Consider the following 23,955-nt stretch of genomic DNA (forward strand, 5'->3'; position numbering starts at 1 on the left):
CAGACTCCAGATGTCCCACCTTCTGCACCCCATAAAGATCTTTGGTCCATACTCTCAGAGGAATAGAGAAGCTTCCCATGGAGGGGATGGGATACAAAACTCTGGTGCTGGGAATTGTATGGAATTACCTGTACCCTTCTTATCCCATAATCTTGTCGATCATTATTAAATCACTAATAAAGTTTTAAAAATAAACATACATATCTATTTCATAGAGACGGATATCAGTAGGCAATGGGTACACAGAAGAAGACAGAGATAGAGAGACACCAGCAGCACCTGTTTCATTGCTCATGAATCTCCTCCCCCCTTGCAGGTAGGGTGTGGGGGCTTGAACCCCAGTGGTTACATATTTAATTTTTTAATATTTATTTATTTTTCCTTTTGTTGCCCTCATCATTATTGTTGTAGTTATTATTGTTGTTATTGATGCCATCATTGTTAGGACAGAGAGAAATGGAGAGAGGAGGGGAAGACAGAGAGGGGGAGAGAAAGATAGATACCTGCAGACCTGCTTCACTGCTTGTGAAGCGATTCCCCTGCAGGTGGGGAGCCGGGGGCTCAAATCAGGATCCTATAACGGTCCCTGCGCTGTGCATCACGTGCACGTAACCCGCAGTGCTACTGCCCAACTCCCCAGTTGTTACATATTTTAACATGTGCGCTCAATCAGATGTACCACTCCTGGCCCCACCACCCCAGATATTTTAAGTAGACAACAGGACAAAAGCATACCCAGACCCACTCTAGAGAAGTAGATCATAGACTCTAATAAAAAACGGTCCACTAAGCACACATGGCGCAAAGCTCAAGGACCGGCTTAAGGGTCCCGGTTCTAGCCCCCAGCTCCCCACCTACAGGGGAGTCGCTTCATAGGTGGTGAAGCAGGTCTGCAGGTGTCTGTCTTTCTCTCCCTCTCTCCATTTCTCTCTGTCCTATCCAACAATGATGACATCAATAACAACAACAATAATAACTAGAACAACAATGAAAAACAACAAGGGCAATAAAAGGGAAAATAAATAAATTAAAAAAAAAAAACAGTCCAGTGGCTCAGCAAACGGTGCAGTGGCTAAAGCAGTGGACTCACAAAAATGAGTCCATGAGTTCGATCCCCAGCAGCACAAACGCCTGAATAAAGCTATGGTTCTTTCCCTCTATCTCTCTCTGTCTCATCAATGAAAAATAAAATCTTTGAAATAAAATGGTTCAGGGGCTGGGCTGTTGAAAACCCAGTTGAGCACATACATGATTATATGCAAGGACCGAGGTTCAAGCCCCTGGCCTCCACCTGCACAGAGGAAGCTTCAGAAGTGGTGAGGCAGTGCTGCCTCTCACTACCTTCCCCCTTCCCTCTCAATTTCTCTGTATTCATTCGATAGATAATACATCATTTTGTTTTTTTAAATAGGAGATGCCATATTATTTTTTTAATATTTCTTAATTATTTATTTTCCCTTTTGTTGCCCACTTTTTTTTTTATTGTTGTTGTAGTTGTTGTTATTGATGTCGTCATTGCTGGATAGGACAGAGAGAAATGGAGGGAGGAGTGGAACACAGAGAGGGGGGGAGACCTGCAGACCTGCTTCACAGCTTGTGAAGTGACTCCCCTGCAGGTGGGGAGCCGGGGGCTCGAACCAGGATCCTTATGCCGGTCCTTGCGCTTTCTACCACGTGCCCCTAACCCACTGTACTACCGCCCGACTCCAGAGACACCATATTCTTACAAAGCAGTTTTCCCATTCTCAGACATCTGCCATCAGGACTCCACAGGGAAATCTTAATTGACTTCCTTTCAGCCCGAGAGCTGATTATATCTTTTAATCTGGGTTCTCAGGACAGGACAGAAACAGGTCTGTCACATGTGGGGTGCGCAAGGATGGACACCAGTCAGGGCTCAGGTAGACTCCAGAGACCCAAGACGCTGGAAAGTCCTGGATCCAGGCTGCCCAATCACCAGGTTGACCTCCTTCTAAATGCTTCCTGCACCAAACCGCAAACCTGTCACTCAGACGCTGCTGATTTCTCTTCATTCCAAACGTGGAGCAGAACTTGCCACCAGCACGCCACTGTATGGCTTCTCTCACTGCAGCTGTCTGTGGCTCCCGCTTAATCTCTGTTCATTAGGGAGGGAGCTTTCACCCCTCTTTATCCTGTCTGCCTGCCTCCACTTTTATCTTACTCTGCTCAGTGGGGACCAGGAAATGGCAATAAGGGTTCAATTCCTGGCACTGAAAATACAGAGATGAGTGGTGGTCTGGATCTCTCTTCCTCTCTCTCTCCTTGTCTCTTTCCCTCTCTCTCTGAAAAAGAACTGAATCTTTATAAAAAGTGCTCATTAAGGGGCTGGTGCAATGGCACACCTGGTTGAGCACACATGCACAAGGACCCAGGTTCGAGCCACTGGTTCCCAGCTATAAGGGGAAAGCTTTGCAAGTGGTGAAGAAGTGTTGCAGGTGTCTCTCTGTCTCTCTCCCTTGCTATCTCCCCTACCTTCTCAATTTCTGACAGTCTCTATCCAATAAATAAATAAAGATAATAAGTAAAAACATTTTTAAAGTGTTTATTAATATAAACAGCAAAAGTATTTTAAATAAAGGGAAAATGCACTTATATGAAAGTACTAAATAAGGTAAGAGGTGAAGTAGGTCTGCAGGTGTCTATTTTTCTCTCCTCCTCTCTCGATTTCTCTGCCCTATCCAACAATGACGACAGCAATAACAACAATAATAATAACAAAACAATGATAAAGAACATGGACAACAAAAGGGAAAAAAATGGCCTTCAGGAGGCAGTGGATTCATAGTGTAGGCACCCAGGCCCAGCAATAACCCTGGGGGCAAAAAAAAAAAAAAAAGGGTCTTATCACAGAAACAATGTTAAGTTTGCCTGCCATCTTGTGGCCACATATAAGAACAGCCTCCTGGGATCCCATTGGGAAGTCTTTTCTTTCTTTTTTTAAATTTATTATTTATAAAAAGGAAACATTGACAAAACCATAGGATAAGAGGGGTACAACTCCACACAGTCCCTACCACCAGAACGCCATATCCCATCCCCTCCCCTGATAGCTTCTCTATTCTTTAACCCTCTGGGAGTATGGACCCAAGGTCATTATGGGGTACAGAAGGTGGAAGGTCTGGCTTCTGTAATTGCTTCCCTGCTGAACATGGGTGTTGACAGGTCGATCCATACTCCCAGCCTGCCTCTCTCTTTCCCTAGTAGGGTGGGGCTCTGGGGAAGCTGAGCTCCAGGACACATTGGTGGGGTTGGCTGTTCACGGAAGTCTGGTTGGCATCCTGTTGGCATCTGGAACCTGGCGGCTTATTATTTTCTTTAAAGGTGGCTGACTGACTGGGTGTGTGTACTGTAATAACACAGGGAAGTCAGGAATACATACAGCAGTAATTCAGTGCAACTGACTCTCTGAAGCTCCTACCTGCCAAATTCTGGGAAACTACTAAACAAAAACAAACATAAACCAAAAACAGTAACAATCACAAAACTCCCATGAGGTTAGCAACTCAACCTTCAGAAGGGAATCTGACAAGCAACAAACTAGACAGACAAAAGTACACAGAGGGACACAATGAGGTTTATACGCCTAGGGAGGCATTAAATAGTACTCTGGATTTTGGGGTTTTTTTTTGCCTACAGGGTTATTGCTGGGGCTCAGTGCCTGCACCATGAATCCACCGCTCCTGGAGGCCATTTTCCCCCCTTTTGTTGCCCTTGTTGTAGCCTTGTTGTGGTTATTATTGTTACTGTTGCTACCATTTGCTGTTGGATAGAACAGAGAGAAATGGAGAGAGAAGGGAAAGAGAGACAGACACCTGCAGACCTGCTTCACCACCTGTGAAGCGACTCCAGTGCAGGTGGGGAGCCCGGGGCTCGAACTGGGATACTTAAACAGGTCCTTGCACTTTGTGCCATGTGTGCTTAACCAGCTGCACTACCACCTGACCCCCTGGAAATTTTATACTATTGCAAATCAATAAAACAAAAATGTTTTAAGTACCTACCTTTAGATTTTTTTCCAACTAAAACCTTATTTTCTTAAACCAAGCTGAAAAAGAAAATCAATAAACCCAGGTGAGAGACAGTTCACCAGACAGAGTGCATGCCAGGTCATGTGCTTGGTTCCAGGTTGGAGCCCTAGTGCAGAAGGGGCTCTGTTTTTGAGATTTGAGTCTCCCTTTCTCAATTTCTTTCTCTTTTTGGAGCTGAATGGGGAAAGAAAAAAAAAAGTGGATCCATGCAGGTAAAAATCACACCTGTGTGAAGCCCCAGCTGAAAGAGAAAAATTAAAAAGAAAAAGAAATAGGAACACTACCCCACCCCCCCACCAGCTCAATCAACTCTAATTCTTTCTGGAGCCGGGTCCAGCAGCAAGAAGCAGATGATGGGATAGTCAGCTCATAGTTGGCCCCTTTCACCCCCTACTCTCCCTGAATAAGGCCGGGGCAACCAAGCGGTCAGAGATGAACATAAGGGCAGACCCAAGAAGCAAACTCTGGAGACAGATGCAACAGAGGTGACTCACTGTGCAGGGCCATGGAAAGACGTCCTTAAAGGTCTCTTCAAAGAAGAATTCATGGGGGCAGAAAGTACACAAGACTCTTTTTGGAAACATATATGTATATATATTTATCGCCATCAGAGTTATTCCCTGAGGCTTGTTGCCTGCACACCAAATTCACTATTCCCAGCAGCCAACTTTTCCTTTTAATTTTTTTTTTCCCTTTCTGGTGTATTGCACCAAAGTAAAAGACTCTGGTTCAGGTCCTAGAACATGATATGATGGCATAGGGGGACCTAGTGGGGGTTGAATTGTTATGTAGAAAACTGATAAATGTTATACATGTAAAAACTATTGTATTTCACTGTCAACTGTAAACCATTAATCCCCCAACAAAGACATTTTTTTTTAAATATTTTTTTTCCTTTCTTTTATTTGATGGGGCAGAGAGAAGAGGGAGATAGAAAGGGAGAGAGAAAAAGAGATACCTGCACACCCATCTGGAATGTCATTATAGGCCTCTTTTTTTTTTTTAAGTAATTTATTTATTTATCATGAGAAAGGAGGAGAGAGAGAAGGAACCAGACATCACTCTGGCACATGTGTTTCTGAGGATTGAACTCAGGACCTCATGCTTGAGAATCTGATGCTTTATCCATTGCACCACCTCATAAACCACAATATAGACCCCTTTCTTAAATATATATATTATTTTTTAAAATATTTATTTATTTTCCCATTTGTTGTCTTTGTTGTTTTATCATTGTTGTGGTTATTATTATTGTTGTTATTGATGTTGGATAGGACAGAGAGAAATCAAGAGAGGAGGGGAAGACAAAAAGAAGAGAAGGACAGACACCTCAGACCTGTTTCACCGCTTATGAGGTGACCCTCCCTGCAGCGAGCCAGGGGCTTGAACCAGGGTCCTTATGCTGGTCCTTGCACTTTGTGCCATGTGTGCTTAACACGCTGCACTACCGCCGGACCCCCTATTCATTATTTTTTAGATTTGTTTTTAATGAAGGAGACACAGAAAGATAGAGAGAGAAAAATCAGAGCAATGCTCAGCTCTGGATTATAAGCCCTTCTGTAGGCTTCTTCAGGACCATACCCTCACTATGAGTTAGCAATGGCAGTGACTACCTCTCTCTCCAAAGGGAGGCTTGGTCAGCCTATTCTGCCATTCAAAGAAGACAGGTTCTGATATGAAAGCAGCCAAGAACATTCCCAGCTGTGACTATGGACGGTGAGCTCAGTCTGACAGGGACTCAGAGGTTGTACAGGCTCCTGTGCTGAATATGAATAGGTATGGCCCTGGGTTAGGTCACTGTGGTCAGCAGTTAATTGCATGTATATGCCTTCTTCAAGTCTGCGACCATCTCTCTGCCCTACTCCTGTTACCTAGTTCTACTCTCAACTCTGACACCATCTTCCCAGACAATATTTCTAGTCTACTCCCACGCTAGCTATCAAGCTCAAGCAAAGATTATTAGTACATAGGTTCCTATCCTAGAACATTCCTAAAATAGACTTTCTAGCTTTCTTCTACGTGCATCTGCTTTATTCCTACTTTATGGTTCCTGTTTATTAAACATTTTGTCCTGCTTTCCATCTTACTGCATTTCAGCCACCAATTTCCAGATGCTTCTATGATTCCATCCTGATTTCCCTGGGCAGATGGCCTCCTCAATGCTTCCCAGAACCTCACCTCTCCGGAGCCCGACCCCACCAGGGGAAGACAGTAACAGACTAGGGTGGGGCTGGGGAGATCAACCTGCCAACACCCATATCCAGCAGAGAAGCAATTACAGAAGTCAAAACTCCCACCTTTTGCACCCCATGCTCCCAGGAGAATAAATAATAGGGAAACTTCCAGTGGAGGAGGGTGGGACACAGAACTCTGGTGTTAAGAACTGTATGGAATTATACCCCTATTACAATTATGCCCCTTACACTCTTGTAAATCAATATTAAATCACCAATAAAAAATAAAACATTAAAATCACTTAGAAAGAAAGAGATACAGAAAGAAAGAAGGAAAGGAAGGAAGGAAGGAAGGAAGGGAAGAAGGGAGGAAGGAAGGAAGGAAGGAAGAAAGAAGAGGACCTTAGCTGTGGATGAAAGTTTAACAGGAAAATGAAAAACTCAACAATTACTCTGCAAACTATTCACAATTCTCCCCCAAATAAAACTCAAATGAGAGAGAGACAGAGATCTGAATATCTGCTTCAACATTCAAGAAGCTTCGCCTCTGCAGACGGGGACTGGGGAATTGAACCTGGACCCTTATGGATGGTAAAATGTACAGTCAGGTGCACTACTACCTGACTTCTAGTGGTTTATTTTTTGTTTTAAGATTTATTATTTATGAGAGAGAGAAAAAGGGGAAAAGAGAAAGAACCTCAGCATCACTCTGCCACATGCAATACAACTTGGGACCTCACACTTGCGACTCCAATGCTCTGTCCACTACACCGCCTCTCTCCTGGGCCTCCTCTTTGAAAATAAGCATCAGTTTATCAAAGGGAGGCAACCAAAGAGAGGGTTGCACCAACAGGCAGACTCATACTCAGACGCTAGGCCATCACAACCAAAGAAAAAAGCAGACCAAGGATCGGGCAGTGGTGTATTCCGTTGAGTGCGTGTCACCATATCACATGAAGGATCCTAGTTCAAGCCCCCCAGGCCCCACCTGGGACTTCAAGAGCTGTCAAACAGTGCTAGAAGAGTCTCTCTTTCCCTATCCCTTTCTGTCTCCCCATTCCCTCTCAACTTCTGTTTCCATGCAAAATAAGTAAAAAGATAAAATAAAAATCATTGCATGGAGTCTTGCGGTAGCAGAGAGGGTTAAGTGCAGGTGGTGCAAAGTGGAAGGACCAGCGTAAGGATCCTGGTTTGAGCACCTGGCTCCCCACCTGCAGGGGTGTTGCTTCTCAGATGTCTATCTTTCTCTCCCCCTCTCTGTCTTCCCCTCCTCTCTCCATTTCTCTCTGTCTTATCCAACAACAATAATAACTACAACAATAAAAAACAACATGGGCAACAAAAGGGAATAAATAAATATTTTAAAAAATCATTGCAAGGCAAAGTAGATGGACACAAAACATGTGTCCCATTCTGAGCATCTCAAACCATGCCTTCCTGAAACACAGGAAGTCAGGGCTAGAGGAGGATGGGGGGGGGGGTGTTGGAAGGTAGTCATACAGAAGGCAGGGACCCCACAGTAAATATGATAGGGATCAAAGAATTTCTGCCTCTCCAGGTTGCTCTCTGAAGCAAAGAGATAGGAATATCACACACAAACACACACACACACACACCCTTGGCCTTTCACCCCAGGTGACAAACAGCATGTGTCCTGGAAGCAGAAGCCCTACCTGTACTGCTGGTAAGGAAACCAAGGGGACTGTCCCCCAGGTCCAAGGAGCCGTCTACTCGCTGGGGGGGGCTCTCTAGTAGCTCCTGGCCCGCCTCAAGCTGCGGGTAGGTCCGCACCAGGAGGCCCAGTGCCGGCTGCCCCAGGAAGTCCTTCAGTGCCGAGGAATTCAGGGTGCTGGCCGTTCGGCCGTTGATCTCCAGGATCTCATCTCCTGCTCTGAGACCTGCCAAGGCAAGAAAGAGAGAGAGAGGCTCACTTCCCATTCACACAAGGGAAGGGAATAGACAATCAGGACAAAACACCTCAGAAGCTCTGCTGTCCCCAGGTCCCTCTGCGGGCTGCTGTGACCAGGCTGTTGTGAATAGGACATCGTTCAGGAAGGTTCCAGACTGGGTGTCAGGAGGGTGCCTATCCCATCCTGCTTGCACTGAGCAAACACATTTGCTTGTTCTTGAATCTGCAGTTCTTACTTTATTTATATATTTAATTATTCATGTCAGGCAGCCCCCCCTTCATCCTCCATTGCTGACACTATGGCTTATTTACATAATCATTGTTTTGCCTGAGACCCTCCCTGCCTTCAGGGTATTAATTAATCCCACCGGTTAAAACCTTCGCAACAGTTGCTAAGGGAGTTTCTACCATTAGCCTGCTCTTTCCTTTTCTCCACCCCCTTTCCTAGCCATTTCCTTTTCCGACTTGCCATTTCCATTTCAAAATATATAAAAGCGTTGTCTCTGATCAATAAAGACACATAGCGTTCCCACTCCACCACGAGTTCCTGGTCTCTCTCCCACGTCGCTGAGTAAGTAGCAGCCCAGGTTGGCTCCGGTCAAGTTCTCTCCAACCCAGAGAGCACGTGCCCAGGAAGAAACACCCTCACGCTAGCCCAGCATATTCATGTATTGGATAGAAACAGAGAGAAACTGGGATGAAAAGGAGAGATAGAGAGGGAGAGAGACACACCTGCAAGCCCTGCTTTACCACTTGTGAAGCTTCCCCCCAGAAGTGGGCACCAGGGGCTTAAACCTGGGTCCTTGCACACTGTAACATATGTACTCAACCAGGTGCACCACCACCTGGCACCCAGACTTATTTATATATATATATGTTATTTATTCATTTTTAACCAGAGCACTGCTCCGCTCTGGTTTATGGTGGTGCTGGGGATTGAACCTGGGACCTCAGAGCCTCAGGCATGAAATCCATTAGCATAACTATTATGCTATCTTGCCAGCCCCCAAGCTTATTTATTTTATTTTGATCTTGCTTATTCATTTGATAGAGACAGAAGTCAAGAGGGAAGCAGAAGATAGGGAGACAGAGAGGTGCACCATTTGTGAAGATCCTCCCCCCACACAGGTGAGGACCAGGGGTTTGAACCCGGATCCTTGCACATTATAACATGTGGACTCAACCAGTACACCACCACCTGGCTGGCCCTTGAACTTGGGGTTCTGAGCATCAGTGAGTTTCTCCTGGCCCTGTTCACTCTAGTTCTGATCCTCCAGTTTCAAGGAGAAAAGACAGACGTGTGCTCTGATTATGGTGATCAGTATCTTGTGTTCCTATATATGAGTCAGTTACATGTCTAACGTGTATAAAACAATGGCTGTGATCACTGTTTCAAGGGGACCAGAATACAACCACTTTCCATATGCTAGGACTACAGAAAACTGTCTTATCCAGTATTTAGAGACAAGAATTTACAGAACCAAATAGAACAATCTCTTTGTCCCCACCTCCACCCACCCCCAAACTACATGAAGACCTTGGAGTTAAAAAAAAATTTTTTTTTTTTTGGATGGTGTCCAAAGATCCTGCTTCTTTTGCAAAGCAGGAGCTGCCAACAGTAGTGGACCTCCAGGAGTTGCTGTGGACAAACCCAACACAAAAAAACAAGAAATGGCTGACCCAGCTCTGGGCAATTCAATCCAGCACTGGAAGAACATTCCAGAAGTTTGAGAAAGGGAGCAGGAAGAACTGGAAAGGAAAGACAGTGTCCTTTCAACAAGAAAGGGAAAGAAGTCCAATTATCATTTTCTGGAGTAATGTGGAAAAACAGACTTGAATTGGGAATTGAAGAAAGGACAAAAACATAAATTGTAAAAAGCAGAAGACACCCAGTCCCTCAGGAGGCCACAGATCCTACCTCTGACTCCACAGAAAAGGGATTCCACTCCCCAACTCCGCCGAGTCACACCCCTTGGCTATCCTGAGTTTGGCTTCTAAACAGACTGACATCTATTTTTCATTCATATGAAGTCCCAAGATACAGTATGGGCAGGGAGGCAACAAGAGGGAAACAAGAACGTATTTCACCTCCATATCAGAGTGGAATTCTGAGAAGCTGGCTCGTCCCGTTACAGATCCGGGTATTTTTTTGCCTTCCAATATATGTAATCCCAGAATTTGAATTGAAAATATAAAATTCTTACATGTGGGAAATCAGGTGTTGGTGCATACACATTACCATAAGCAAGGACCTGAGTTCAAGCCCCCAATCCCCACATGCAGGGGGAAGCTTCATGCATGGTAGAGGAGTGCTGGAGATCTCCCTTCCACCCTTTCCCCCTCAATTTATTTTTGTACCTTTAAAAAAAAAGAAGAAAGAAAGAAAAGAAAGAAAAGAAGGAGGTAGGAAAGGAAGGAGGGAAGGAGGGAAGGAGGGAGGGAGGGAAAGGAAGGAGGGAAGGAGAGAGGGAAGGGAGGCAGGCAGGCAGCCAGGAAGGAGAAGAGAAAAAAATGTCGGGCTGGGTGGTGGCGCACCTGGTTGAGCACACGATACGATGCTTAAGGACCCAGATTCAAGTCCCCGGTCCCCACCAGCAGGGGGAAAGCTTTGTGAGTGGGGAAGCAGGGCTGCATGTGTCTCTTTGTCTCCCGGCTCCCTATCTCCCCTTTCCCTCTCAATTTCTGGCTGTCTCTATTCAATAAATAAATATAATTTTAAAAAAGAAGAAGAAGAAGAAGAAAAAGAAAAGAAAAGGCCACTGGGATGGTGGGTTTGTTTTGCAGGCACCAAGCCTCAATGATGGCAAAGATGGATGGATGGATGGATGGATGGACGGACGGACGGACAGATGAGGATGAGTGAACTTTGATGGACAGGACATAGTAGTTTTTACTTTAAATCTTTTCAAGGGGGCATTTCTTCTGGTTTGATGCCAGAAGGCAACAATGAAAAGAGAAACTGAGGACACAAGATCTGAAAATACCTGAGTTGTGTTTTTTTTGTTTCTTTCTTTGCCTTAAGAGGGTCTATCTAGGTTTGGGAATCTGGTGGTAGCGCAGTGGGTTAATCACAGGTGGCGCAAAGCGCAAGAACTGGCCTAAGGATCCCGGTTTGAACCCCCGGCTCCCCACCTCAGGGAGGGTCACCTCACAGGCAGGTCTGCAGGTGTCTATCTTTCTCTTGCCCTCTCTATCTCCCCCTTCTCTCTCCATTTCTCTCTGTCCTAACAACGACATAAATAACAACAACAGTAAAAAACAACAAAGGCAACAAAAGGGAAAATTAAAAAGTAAATAAATAAATAATAAAATAAAAATAAATAAAATTTAATTTAAAAAAGAGGATCTAGGTTTATCGTGGGTGGTGGCACAGGAGTGTGGAGTGGGGCTGGGGGTTTGAATGGTGGCTCTGCAGAAAGAGATACCCATGTCCCACATTTGTGAATGTGACTTAATTTGGGAACAAGATCTTTATTTTATTTTTTTAAATTCCACCAGGATTATTGCTGGAGCTTAGTGTTCACCACTCAGGGTGGCCTTTTTTTTTTTTCTATCTTCTTTTTCCTATCTTTCTATCATCTTTCTTTCTTTCATCTGATAGGCCATAGAGAAATTGAGAGGGGAGGGGAGATAAAGAGGAAGAGAGAGAGAGACCTGCAGACCTGCTTCACCACTTGTGAAGTTTCCTCTGCAAGGTGGGGGGAGGGGGTGTGAACTGGGGTCCCTGTGCGTGGTGATCTGTGTGTTTAACCGGAAGTGCCACCACCCGGCAGCCAGTGGAGATGAAACAGCCATGGAGCAAGCCAGTGTCGGTATTCCTGAGTGAGGTGAGGTGGCCCCGCTGCTCCTCACAGTTACTGAGTCCCGCCCAGCCTCCGTTTCCGCTAAGGTAAGATGACCAGCAGCTTCAATGAGATCAACTGAAATCGTCCGTGTGAAACATGCAGCACTGTCCTTGGCATCCTGAAGCTATTCAGTTGGCATTTGCTTACCCATTAATATCTAGTAAAAGAAAGAGGAAACCTTTTCCTTTTTAAAAAGATTTATTTCCTATACCACCTTAAGCCAGAGCTGAGCAGTGCTCTGGTAAAATAATAACAATAACAATAGCAATGATGATTTATTTACTTAGCCAGGGCTGAGTAGGGGTACAATCTGGTAGAGCACACATGTTACATTTGCAAAGGGCCCTGGTTCATGTCTCCCATCCCCACTTTGGGGGGAGGGAGGGAAAGAGCTTCAAAAGTCATGAAGCAGGGCTGCAGGTATCTCTCTTCTTTTCTATCTTCCCCTCCCCTCTCAACTTCCCTGTCTCTATCCAAAGTAAATAAATAAAATAAAAATGTAAAAAAATGACAAATTAGAAAAAGATCTATTTATTTATTTACTTATGAGAAAAAGGAGAAGAGAGCCAGAGCCAGAGCATCACTTTTTATAATTCTGGGGCTGGAATTCAGAACCTCATGCTTGAGAGTTCAGTGCTTCACCCACTGTGCCACCTTCCAGGCTGTGAGGAAACCTTTTTTTTTTTTTGCTGGGGCTCGGTGCCTGCACCATGAATCCACTGCTCCTGGAGGCCATTTTCCCCCTTTTGTTGCCCTTGTTATTGTGCTTATTATTGTTATTGTTGATGTCGTTCATTGTTGGATAGGACAGAGAGAAATGGAGAGAGGAGGGGAAGACAGAGATGGGGAGAGAAAGATAGACACCTGCAGAGTCGCTTCACCGCCTGTGAAGCGACTCCCCTGCAGCACCTGCGAGCCACATTACTGGCACAGCACCGCCTTCCAGTTGTGACCTCAGCCTCTACGGCCACCAGCGCACACGCGCTATCTCAACTCACGCTTGAACGTTGACTTTATCTTTTTTTTTTTCTTGATAGGACAGAGAGAAATCAAGAGAGATGGGGAAGACAGAGAGGGGGAGAGAAAGATAGATACCTGCAGACCTGCTTCACCGCTTGTAAAGCGACTCCCCTGCAGATGGGGAGGCAGGAGCTCAAACCGTGATCCTTATGCCAGTCCTTGCGCTTTGTGCCACCTGCGCTTAACCCGCTGCGCTACCGCCCGACACCCGAGGAAAACTTTTCTAACAGAAAAGCAGAGCCTGCTCTGAAAAACTGCCCCGCCCCCACCCTGCCGCTCCCCCCCAAGCTGACCATGGTAAACAGAAGCTGTGAATCATCAAAGCTCTCCAGAGATACATGGCACATGACTGTCTCAACCAGACTCTGGTCTGTGTAGCTATCAGGAAAACAACGGAGATAACAGCAGAGAAGATGTCAGCCTTCATTCTCAGACAACTGCCAGAGAGAGCAAAAGGAATAGGCCAAAGCAAGCGTGTCCAAGTTGATAAGCATGAAACAGCACACAGGGGCAGGAAAGTCACTGCTACAAGTAGAACCAAGTATGAGGAGGCCAGTGTTGGTGGGCAAGAATATGGCGATCGGCTCTCTCCCAGCTAAATAAAAAAATCCAAGATGGGCACACAAAATATGTCATTGAGAGCATTCAAATCTCATAAGCCTGTAGTCCACTTGACTGCCCAGGGGGTTTACCACACATTCTAGTTATTTTCAAAGGGACACTTCAATGTGACTGAAGGACATGGTCCAAGTCATCCTCTATAGTCTCAGGAATGTCTGAAAGGATCTGTGTGTGCCAAATGCAGGAAAGATAAGACATGGCAGTTGTAACATAGTGGATTTTTTTTTTTTTTTTGCTTCCAGGGTTATTGGTGGGGCTTGGTGACTACACTACGAATCCACTGCTCCTGGAGACCATTTTCTCCCTCTTGTTGCCCTTGTTGTTTATTGTTGTTGTTGTTAGTATCACTGTTCTTATTGCTGTCATTGTTGTTGGGTAGACAGGACAGAGAGAAATCAAGAGAGGAGGGGAAGAAAGAGAGGGGGAGAGAAAGACAGACACCTTCAGGCCTGCTACTCCCCTCCTGGTGGGCAGCTGGGGGCTCAACCGAGATCCTTACGCCGGTCCTTGCGCTTTGGGTTTGTGCTGTGCACTTAACCCGCTGCGCTACTGCCCAGCTCCCAACATGGTGAATTTTAAAAGCTGACTCTGGAGAAGGCAAAAGCCAGAGAGTGCTGGACCATATAAATTGCGGTCTCCAATACCAGGTCTTCACGTTGAGGCTAGATTTAACATAAAGCAACCCCAAAGACATTCCCTGGCACAGCCCTCTCTAGGTTGGATAGTGGGGTCCACGGGACTATTGAGCACCACTTCTTGGATCTGTAGAAATGAGGGGGAAGGGTGGGGGGAGCAGAGAACTTTGCTTGTTTTTCTCTAACCCCAGGAACCCCGGGTTCAGAGTTGAGACAGGATGTGACTGAAGCAGCCAGTGTATTTCCCCACCCCCGTGCCTCTAGACCAGCAGGCTTGCTGCACTCAGAGAGATAACATCAGCCTCTGGGTTTTCAGGGGGAACAAATGCCATCGCCTCTCCTCTGAGCTGAACTCTAGCTGAGTGACAGTGTGCTGGCCTTTGTCTGTGTTGCCCTGTTGGCCACACCCTGGCCATTTCTGTGCATGGCCAGGTCTGCAGGGCTGCATTTCCCCAAGGGCCAGATCTCAAGCATGCCCCTAGTGCCTTCAGCCTAACAGAACACACACAAGGCTGACATCTAGGCTGGACACACCCAGACTTACTACTCTTTCACATGTAAAGGAGACTATTCCAACAGTGTCTGAGTGAAACAGGCCACAGCAAGACTGGAATGGAGAGACTGTAAGTCCTATCAAATCCAACTTATTTGCCTGCCCCATTTGTTTATGCTAAGAATGGTGGGTTTAAGAAAAAAGAAAGAAAGAGGGAGTCGGGAGGTAGTGCAGCAGGTTAAGCACATTTGGCGTGAAGCATAAGGACCAGCATAAGGATCCCGGTTCGAGCCCCCGGCTCCCCACCAGCAGAGGAGTCACTTCACAAGTGGTGAAGCAGGTCTGCAAGTGTCTATCTTTCTCTCCTCCTCTGTCTTCCCCTCCTCTCTCCATTTCTCTCTATCCTATCCAACAACAATGACATCAATAACAACAACAATAAAACAAGGGCAACAAAAGGGAATAAATAAAAAATAAATAAATAAGAAAGAAAGAAAGAGAGAAAGAAAGAGAGAGAGAAAGAAAGAAAGAAAGAAAGGAAGGAAGAAAGAAAGAAAGAAAGAAAGAAAGAAAGAAAGAAAGAAAGAAAGAAAGAAAGAAAAAAGTACCCCCTTCAAAACAGAACTTGGACTGGAGTTGGTGTATTGCACCAAAGTAAAAGATTCTGGGGTGGGAGTGGGAGGGTTCAGGCTCTGGAACACGATGGCAGAGGAGGACCTAGAGGGAGTTAGATTGTTATTTGGAAAACTGAGAAATGTTACATATGTACAAACCACTATATTTTACTATCAATTGTGAACCATTAATTCCCCCTCCTCCAATAAAGAAAGAAAAGTGCCCCCTCGACCACCCGTGCCTATCCAGAACATGAAATGTTTCCCTCTTTGGAAGGAGGGTGCTGGCAGGAGTCATCAGTATGTGGTCGTATTGAATTGGACTCTAAATCCATTGGCTGGCATTCTTAATAGGAAGCCCATGTAAGAACAGACAGAGCCAGGAAAGAAGGCTGCATGACACAGGGGCAGAAATTGTTTAAGACAACAGCCTCAAGTCAAAGAATGCCAAAAAAACCCAGAAGCTACCGGAAGTGAGAAAGAGGGACAATGGAAAGGACTCTTCTCGCGGGGTTTCCACAAGGAGAAGAACCCGCAAACCTTGCTCTTGAATTTCCGGCTTCCTGTGCTATGAGAGAATACATTTCTGGTCTTTTTTTTTTTATTTATTTACCTGTCCAGCCAGTGATATCTTATTATTAGAGCCCCAGAAAACTACTATTGGAAGCAAGAAAAACAAAAATCTCAGATGAGCAGATTCTCTGTAAGTACAAAGAGAAAGGATTCCCTAAGGGAAGACAGGAAGGCTAGATTCTGAATGCCTAGGTTCTCAATAGTTACAGCAATCTGTCCATGAATGAGAACAGCACAGCATCTTCTCTGAAAGAGCTTTGCAGCCTCAGGTGATGGCAATGCCAGCTCTGACCAGGGAAGACCAAAGTACAGAGTGGTCATGCCAAAAGTTCCGGTCCAGAGCAGTGGACCCTCGCTCAGCAGTCCCCTAGCCGCAGTGATGGAAAGGAACATTTATTATTACAACAGACCTGCACACCAGCCCCAAGGCCATGGCTCAGAATCTGGTGTAAAATCCATGACTATGGCAGCTGGGCAGTGGCACACCTGGTTCAGCACACATATTACCAAGCGGAAGGATCCAGGTTTGAGCTCCCACTCCCCACCTGCAAGGTGGACGCTTCATAAGCAGTGAAGCAGGTCTGCAGATGTCTATCTTTCTCTCCCCCTCTCTATCTCTCCTCCCCTCTCAGTTTCCCTCTGTCCTGGCAAATAAAAATAGGAAGAAAAAAAGGGGAGGGGGAATGGCCACTGGAAACAGTGGATTCATAGTGCTGGCACTGAGCCCCAGTAATAACCCTGGTGGGGAAAAAAAAAAAGTCCACATTTATGACATTTCTTGTGTCTAGATTTCACACAAAGAGTTTTTAATGAGACAAAGTTCAAAGACTCTTCAGAGATGGGCTCACTGGGCATCTTACTCCTCCATCAACCGGAAAAACACTAAAGAACTCTTGAAAGAAAGAGTAGTCAAGCACTTACCTTTCTTGGAAGCTAAGCCCGTCTCCTTGACGCTATTCACGTAGAGCCTTCGAACCCCTTCTTCTTCCACAGAAGACAGCGAGAAGCCTAGGAAGCACAAAGACAGAAGCAAGAGCTCACACATTCTGCATGTTTAGCCAACAACAGGAAGCACCTGCTGTGAACAAGGTATGTCTGATGTTTTGAGTAATACTTTGGAAGGATTGTTTTTCCTGGTTCATATTGTTTTAACAAGCAGGGAAAAGAGACAAAAAAAAAAGTCATGTTTAGATCACTCTAAAAGAAACCACTACTAGTGAAAATGAATCTTAATGAGTACCTTTGCCTACCTATAAGTTCACATGGAGAAGCACTGTGTTGTCCTGTCTTGTAAATGTCACAGTTGGGGGGGGGGGGGCGGCGCAGCAGTGATGCACCAGGTTAAGTGCACATAGTACAAAATGCAAAGGCCTGCACAAGGATCCTGGTTTAAGCCCCTGGCTCTCCACCTGCGCAGGTGTGTGTGTGTGTGTGTGTGTGTGTGTGTGTGTGTGTGTGTGTGTGACTTCACAAGCAGTGAAGCAGGTCTGCAAATGTCTTTCTTTCTCCCTCTCTATCTTCCCTTCCTCTCTCAATTTCTCTGTCCCATCAAAAATAAATAAATAAATAAATAGCCAAAGGAGCAGTGGATTCGTAGTGCAGGCCCCAAGCCCCAGCAATAACCCTGGAGGCAAAATAAATAAATAAATAAATAAATAAAATAAAAGTAAAGTAAATGTCACAGTTCTGCTTCTTTTAGGGAGTTCTCCACAAGTCTCTTATCTCTTCTGGGATTCTCTTGACTTTCTCCAGATAATCAATGTTCTAGAAGGTGCCACAACTTAACAGCTGTCCAGTGTGGGGCCAGTATGTACATCAGTACAGCCAATGGACATTGCTTTAATTCTTCTTCCCCCCAATTCTGCAACTGGCTCTATCAACCCCACTTCATACTGATTGATTTCACATGCTCCTACTGTCTGATCATAAGATTATCTTACACTTGTCTGGGCTTACAGTGCTCAAAGTCCATTAGCTAATTAATCTTAGGCTTTGCTAACACACACACACACACACACACACACACACACACACACACACACACACGGCAGATCAAGGTATTGACGTTCTCTCAGTGGTGTGGGAATGAATCCTAAGAGCTGCCAAGGCCATAGCCACAAGCCTTGGTCACCACAGTTTCTAGATTAAACGCCATGTCAACTCTTTTTAGATCACTCAAAGGGGATGTATGTAGTTGCAAACAGTTGATATAATTTTAGCTTGGGGAGAAAAATTAATACTGGTAATAATACTGAAGGAGGATAGAGGGTAGGGGGGAGTGATTTAAAAAAAAAAAGTAAATAGCAGCAAAACAGAGTAGTTTCATGTCTGCAGGGAATCACAGAGTCTTTGCAGGCCATGGCATAAAAAATGTGTGTGTTTGTGTTGAGTTCACAGGACTAAAATGTAGATTCTCCACATGTAGGCACAATTGCCAATAGCCCTCGTCCACTCTGGTTCCATCACTCCATCAGAGAAGAAACAACAAGAGGCCAGCCTCCGAGGACTTTCCACAGCGAGTATTTTTACTCTCTTGCTTTGAATTCCATGATTCCAGCTACACAACTTTTAGTTTGCACGTTTTTTGTTTGTTTGTTTGGTTGGTTTTTTACCAAAGCGCTGCTCAGCTCTGGATTATGGTGGTGGCAGGGAATGAACCTGAGACTTGAAATCCTTAAGCATGAGTCTTTATTTTTATTTATTTATTTTCAAAATTATAAGATAGCAGGTGTATAGTTCCACATCTTTCCCACCACCAGAGTTCTGTGTCCCCATTCCCTCCATTGGAAACTGCAGTAGTTCTCCCTAGGTCACAGATATATGGGTTGACTAGTACTTCTGTAACTATCTATGTTTGCATATATTTATATATTTGTCCATCTTTTTGTATTGTCCTGCTTCCCCTTCCTTTCTAAGTCACACTACTACTTCTAAGTTCCCTTCCCTACACTTTCCCTTTCCCCTCCTCTTCTCTCTCTGGGTCCTGATGAAATTGGAGTTCAGACCCATCTGCTCATCATCCCCTAAAACCTCTCCCCCTCTGGGAGAGACCAACATTCTTTATGGAGTGCAGAAAGTGGGAGGTCTGGCTTCTGTAATTGCTGCTCTGCTGGACATAGGCATTGGCAGGTTCATCCATACCACAGCCTGTTTCTGCCTTTCTGTTGGTATGCTTCTAATTCTGCTTCTAAAAACCCCTTCTGTTTCATTTGGTTTAATTCCAACTCCCCCCCCCCCCCGCCCCCGCTTAACACTGTATTCTATTTACATAACCACTGTTAACTAAGCACCTGCATGCCTGCATGGCATTGGTTTGATCCCACTTAAAGCTGCAGTCTATTTACATAAACCACTGTTAACTAAGCACCACCCTCCCTCCAGGGCATTGGTGGTTCAGTGGTAGAATTCTCGCCTGCTCCGCCCCCTCTCCTTGTCACACCCTGATTTTCACCAATCTCTTTTTGCTCCACCCTCTCTACGTCACATCCTGTTTACACCCTACTTGGCAAGTATATATAAGGACAGGATAGTTTAGTTTAGTTTTAGTTTAACTTAGCTTGGCTTAGATTGTGCTGTATTCCACATGAATAAAGACTGAAATGCGTACCACCCAGCCATGAGTCCCTGGTCGTCTGACTCCTGCCAGACACCTTTCCCTAGTGGGGCATAAGAATCTTTTGCATGAACCAGTGTCATCTCCTCTCTATAAATGAGCCACTGAAGTGACAGCAGCCTCCACCTAGATGTATTTATTGGTATTTCAGCTGTTTTTCTTTCTTTCTTTCTTCCTATTTTTATCCTGTTTGAAGAGCCACAGAACCAAGGGATATGCCAAGAGGAAGAAATGGATAGAATTCATTAATTTTTTAAAATTTTCCCTATTGTTTCCCTTATTGTTTTATTGTTGTAGTAGTTATTATTGATGTCGTTGTTAGATAGGACAGAGAGAAATGGAGAGAGGAGGGGAAGACAGAGAGGGGGAGAGAAAGATAGACACCTGCAGACCTGCTTCACTGCCTGTGAAGCAACTCCCCTGCAGGTGGGGAGCCAGGGGCTCGAACTGGGATCCTTAAGCCAGTCCTTACACTTTGCACCATGTGCGCTTAACCCACTGTGCTACCGCCTGACTCCCTGTACATTGCATCTTTTTTAAAAAATTTTTTTTGTTATCTTTATTTTTTATTTACTGTATAGAGACAGCCAGAAATCGAGAGGGAAGAGGGTGATAGAGAGGGAGAGACTGAGAGACACCTGCAACACTGCTTTACCTCTTGCAAAGCATTCCCCCTGCAGGTGGGGACCGGGAGCTCGAACCTGGGTCCTTATGCAGTGTAACATGTACACTCAACCAGGTGCGCCACCACCCGGCCTCTGTACATTGCATCTTTAGGGCATATGACTGGAAGCTGGAACTTCTGACCTCCTTCTGTCATTCTCCTCATTGGCAGTCTGCCTCGAGTAATCACCAGTCTCTTCACTGCTGCTAAGAGCTTGTTCTTTTTTTTCTCCTTGTAGATCAGTCTCTTCTAACACATAGGGGACTTGAGTCTCAATGACTTATGTCATTTAGCTTGATTCCCTCAAGGTTCCTTCCTGTTGCTACAAAAGGCAAAACCTCATTATCACCATGTCTGAAGAATATTCCAACATGTATGTTTCTGCCTGTGTGTGCATGTGCGTTTGTAATGTGTTGCTTAGCAATAAATTTGGTCAATGACAAACTGAATAGACAACAGTGGCCCCCAAGAACTGGACCATACGACCACGATGTATTCTAGGCTCCCCATCTTGGCCTGCAGGACAACACTCGGTGGCACCAGCACAAGGAATCCCCTAATGAGAAATGTCTCAGAACACCTCCCTGTGATTAAGCAGCCTGCAGCTGAAAAAGAATATGCTCAGCGGCTAAAACTGTGTTCTGCTACCTGCAGGCAGCCCTGGGGGGCACACGTCGTCAGCCATCTTAAATGTGTGAACTAATTCCAACAAGGATTGAGAGTAACCCAATAATCTACAGATACTAAAGCAAGGGCTAAAGTCTTCCCGTTTGGGCGGTTAGCTGGACTGTTCGTCTCACTTCCCTCCCTCAAGTGTTCTAAAACAGAAGATAGCATTCCATCTGTAGTTACACGTGTGTTGTTGATATGATCTAGACAGTTGATAATTTCCCTGAATTTGATATGTAACAACAAGTCACAGCTGAAGGGTGTTGATGGGATACAGATGGGCTAAACTGAGAGTCCAGAGTGATTTGGGGGTGACAAGCAAGCAGGGCTGGGGTAAGTCACAGTCATGAATAGAGTGCACAACTCAGCAAAATTTGGGGGGCGGGGAGGTATCCTGGGAATCCCCTAATAGACCAACTGAAGTTCCTACAAGATTATTTTTCTTTCTTTTTTTTAGAAAGAAAACCACAGCACTGAATCTACCTTCAGCCCAGCAGGGCCTGGCTCAAAACTGGGTTGTACCCATGGCCAAATAGTGTACTGCTCGGGTGAGCTATTTCACCGCCCTGAAAGGTTACTTCTGAAGAGAGGGAGAACTATGCCTGAGTTGGAGGAGAGACATCAGGAAGGCAGACTTCTTCCTTACCAAGGTGCATGAGTAGCACATCACCTCATTTACTCCCATCACCTCAACTTCCTTTCTACAACAGTTACAACTCCAGGAAGCCAAGTGAGGAAATTTCAAGTAAAAAAAGCCTTTCTCCTATCCACGGTAACCCCCGCACCCCACCCCCGCACGTGCCTTTTTTTTTCTCCCCCCTTCTACTCAGGCTGCACTACTCAGCTCAGAAGCCAGATGTGCTATCTGTTTGAAACAGGCCCCAAAGGCATTCTATGGGATGGTGAATAAGTGCCTGTTTGCACAGGAACTGCCTTAACTTGAAAAACACCCCAGATCAAAGGAACAGAAACATACCGTAATTATCACCGGCTGCGTCTGACTTCTCGAGCTGCATGTTCTGAGTGACTTTTGGACAGATTTCAATTTCTTTGTAAAGCTGGAAATTACAAAGAGGAGACTAATCAGGACTTTATTCTCAAGAATGTATTAGGCAGAGTCATCACTTGGTGAATCTGTTTTTGTTTTTGTTTTTTCCCCCCAAGGATTGATACTTGAACATCAAGTTTGAGAAAATTCCAGCCTGAATTTTGACTGAATTGAGCTCAGAATATATATATAATTTGTTTGTTTTTTTTTACCAGAGCACCACTCAGCTCTGACATATGGTGGTGCTGAGGATTGAACCTGGGACCTCAGAGCCTCAGGCCTGAGAGTTTTATTTGCACAACCATTATGCTGTCTTCCCAGGCAAGAGTAGATATTTCTAACTTTTCCTTCTCAAACTTAGTCACCATTTTAGTACCTAGCCAATACTTAAGTATCATTTGGCATGTCTTTTACCCACGCTGCCCCTCTAACAGACCTGGAAAGTAATAGTAATAATAATAATATATCCAATACAGACAGGAAAAGAAATAAAAGTGATTAAAGTCAGAAGGAAGTGCTGCAGATATTGGTGTGCGGTTCATGGAGATGGGGAAAATGTCTGTATTTTCTTTCTTTCTTTCTTTTTCCTTTTCTTTTTTTAGAAATAACTTTTTAAAAATATTTTATTTTATTTTTGAGAGAGGTGCAGAGAGAAAGAGAGACAGTGACAGAGACAGAGAGAAACACCAGAGCACTGCTCAGCTCTGGCATATGGCGGTGCGGGGGATTGAACCTGGGACTTCGGAGTCTCAGGCATGAGAGTCTGTTTGCATAAACATTATGCTACCTCCCCCACCCTCTTTCTTCCTTCTTTACATAGCACTTTGCCCCCAAAAGTTCATGATAGACTAAATAAAACAGAGAGAAACCACAGCATCAAAACAGACAACAAATTATGAAAATGAGGGATATTCTCTTTTAGGCATTCAGGTATGCCCAAATTAGCCAGAAAAACCACACATAATAATAGAACTCTCAACCTACAGAGGAAAAACTTCACGACTGGTTGAAGCAGTGCTGCAGGTGTCTCTATTTTTATGTCCTCCTCCTCCCTCAATTTCTTTCTGTCTCTATCAAATAAAAGAAAAAAAGAAAAAGAAAGAAAAAATAGGGAAAAAAAGGCTACCGGGAGCAGTGAATCGTTTGTTCATGGCACTGAGCCCCAGCAATAACCCTGGTAGCAGATATATAAACAACAAACAAAACAGATCAGCTCTCTAGAATCCCAAGAAAGCCTGGGAAAAAAAGATGAAAGAAACCTGCTGTTCACATACCAGAAATCTTACTTCAATTTACTTCAACGAACATCCTGCAATTATTGTCATCATGAATAATGCCTGGTGAAGGTTTTCCCATCTGTCCTTGCCACTCAAATTCACCCTGTTAGAAAACAATGGTGGCCCAGGGTGTGACACAGTGGATAAAGCACTGGACTCTCAAGTGTGAGATTTCAAGTTCAAGCCCTGGCATCACAAGTGCCAGAATGATACTTTATTTCTTCCTCTCTGTGTCCTCCTTTCTCTTCTTCCTCCTTCATCTCCTTCCCCTTTTCCTCCTCCTCTTCCCTGTCCTCTTCCTCTTCCTCTTTCTCTTCTTTCCCTAGACCACAAAGCCAGTATGGGTAGAGCTGGGATTTGAACACACTGCACTGGAATTCACAGATGTGGTATTTGTCTTTCTCTCCCTCTGTCTCAATCTGAAAAAAAATTGTCTCACAGTGAAGCCTCAATGATGATAAACAGAAAAATACCTTCCGGGGCCAGGTGGTGGCGCACCCTATTAAGCGAACATAGTACGAAGTTCAAGGACTGGAGTTCAACCCCGGGCTCCCCACCTGCAGTGGGTCTGTTTCACAAGCGGTGAGACAACTTTTTTCTCTCTCTCTGGCAGGAGAGAGAGAGAGAGAGAGAGAGAGAGAATTTCTGTAGTATAAAAACACATTGCACTGGAATTCAGAGCTGTGATGTCTGTCTTTCTCTCCCTCTGTTTCCCTCTCAACTCAGGCTTAAAACTGGATTATGTGCAGGA

At 44.8% G+C, this 23,955-nt stretch overlaps 1 protein-coding gene and 1 long non-coding RNA gene across 7 annotated transcripts in view; one reads left to right on the forward strand and one right to left on the reverse strand.

Annotated features, from left to right (window-relative positions):
* LOC132540491 (uncharacterized) overlaps nt 1-23,955 on the forward strand; it is a 493,968-nt gene that overhangs the window by 315,094 nt on the left and 154,919 nt on the right. The gene's annotated exons all lie outside the window — the stretch shown is intronic.
* The window catches only part of TIAM1 (TIAM Rac1 associated GEF 1), a 447,258-nt gene that overhangs the window by 75,531 nt on the left and 347,772 nt on the right, over nt 1-23,955 (reverse strand). For all 6 annotated transcript variants that reach the window (XM_060198601.1, XM_060198598.1, XM_060198600.1 and 3 more), the window contains 3 exons: nt 21,856-21,937; nt 16,855-16,941; nt 7,897-8,121 (listed from right to left, as the gene is read on the reverse strand). In XM_060198601.1, the coding sequence (XP_060054584.1) occupies nt 7,897-8,121; nt 16,855-16,941; nt 21,856-21,937 (394 nt within the window). The remainder of the gene's footprint in view (nt 1-7,896; nt 8,122-16,854; nt 16,942-21,855; nt 21,938-23,955) is intronic.

This window comes from Erinaceus europaeus, chromosome 9 (assembly GCF_950295315.1).
Source record: "Erinaceus europaeus chromosome 9, mEriEur2.1, whole genome shotgun sequence".
Lineage (NCBI taxonomy): Eukaryota > Metazoa > Chordata > Mammalia > Eulipotyphla > Erinaceidae > Erinaceus > Erinaceus europaeus.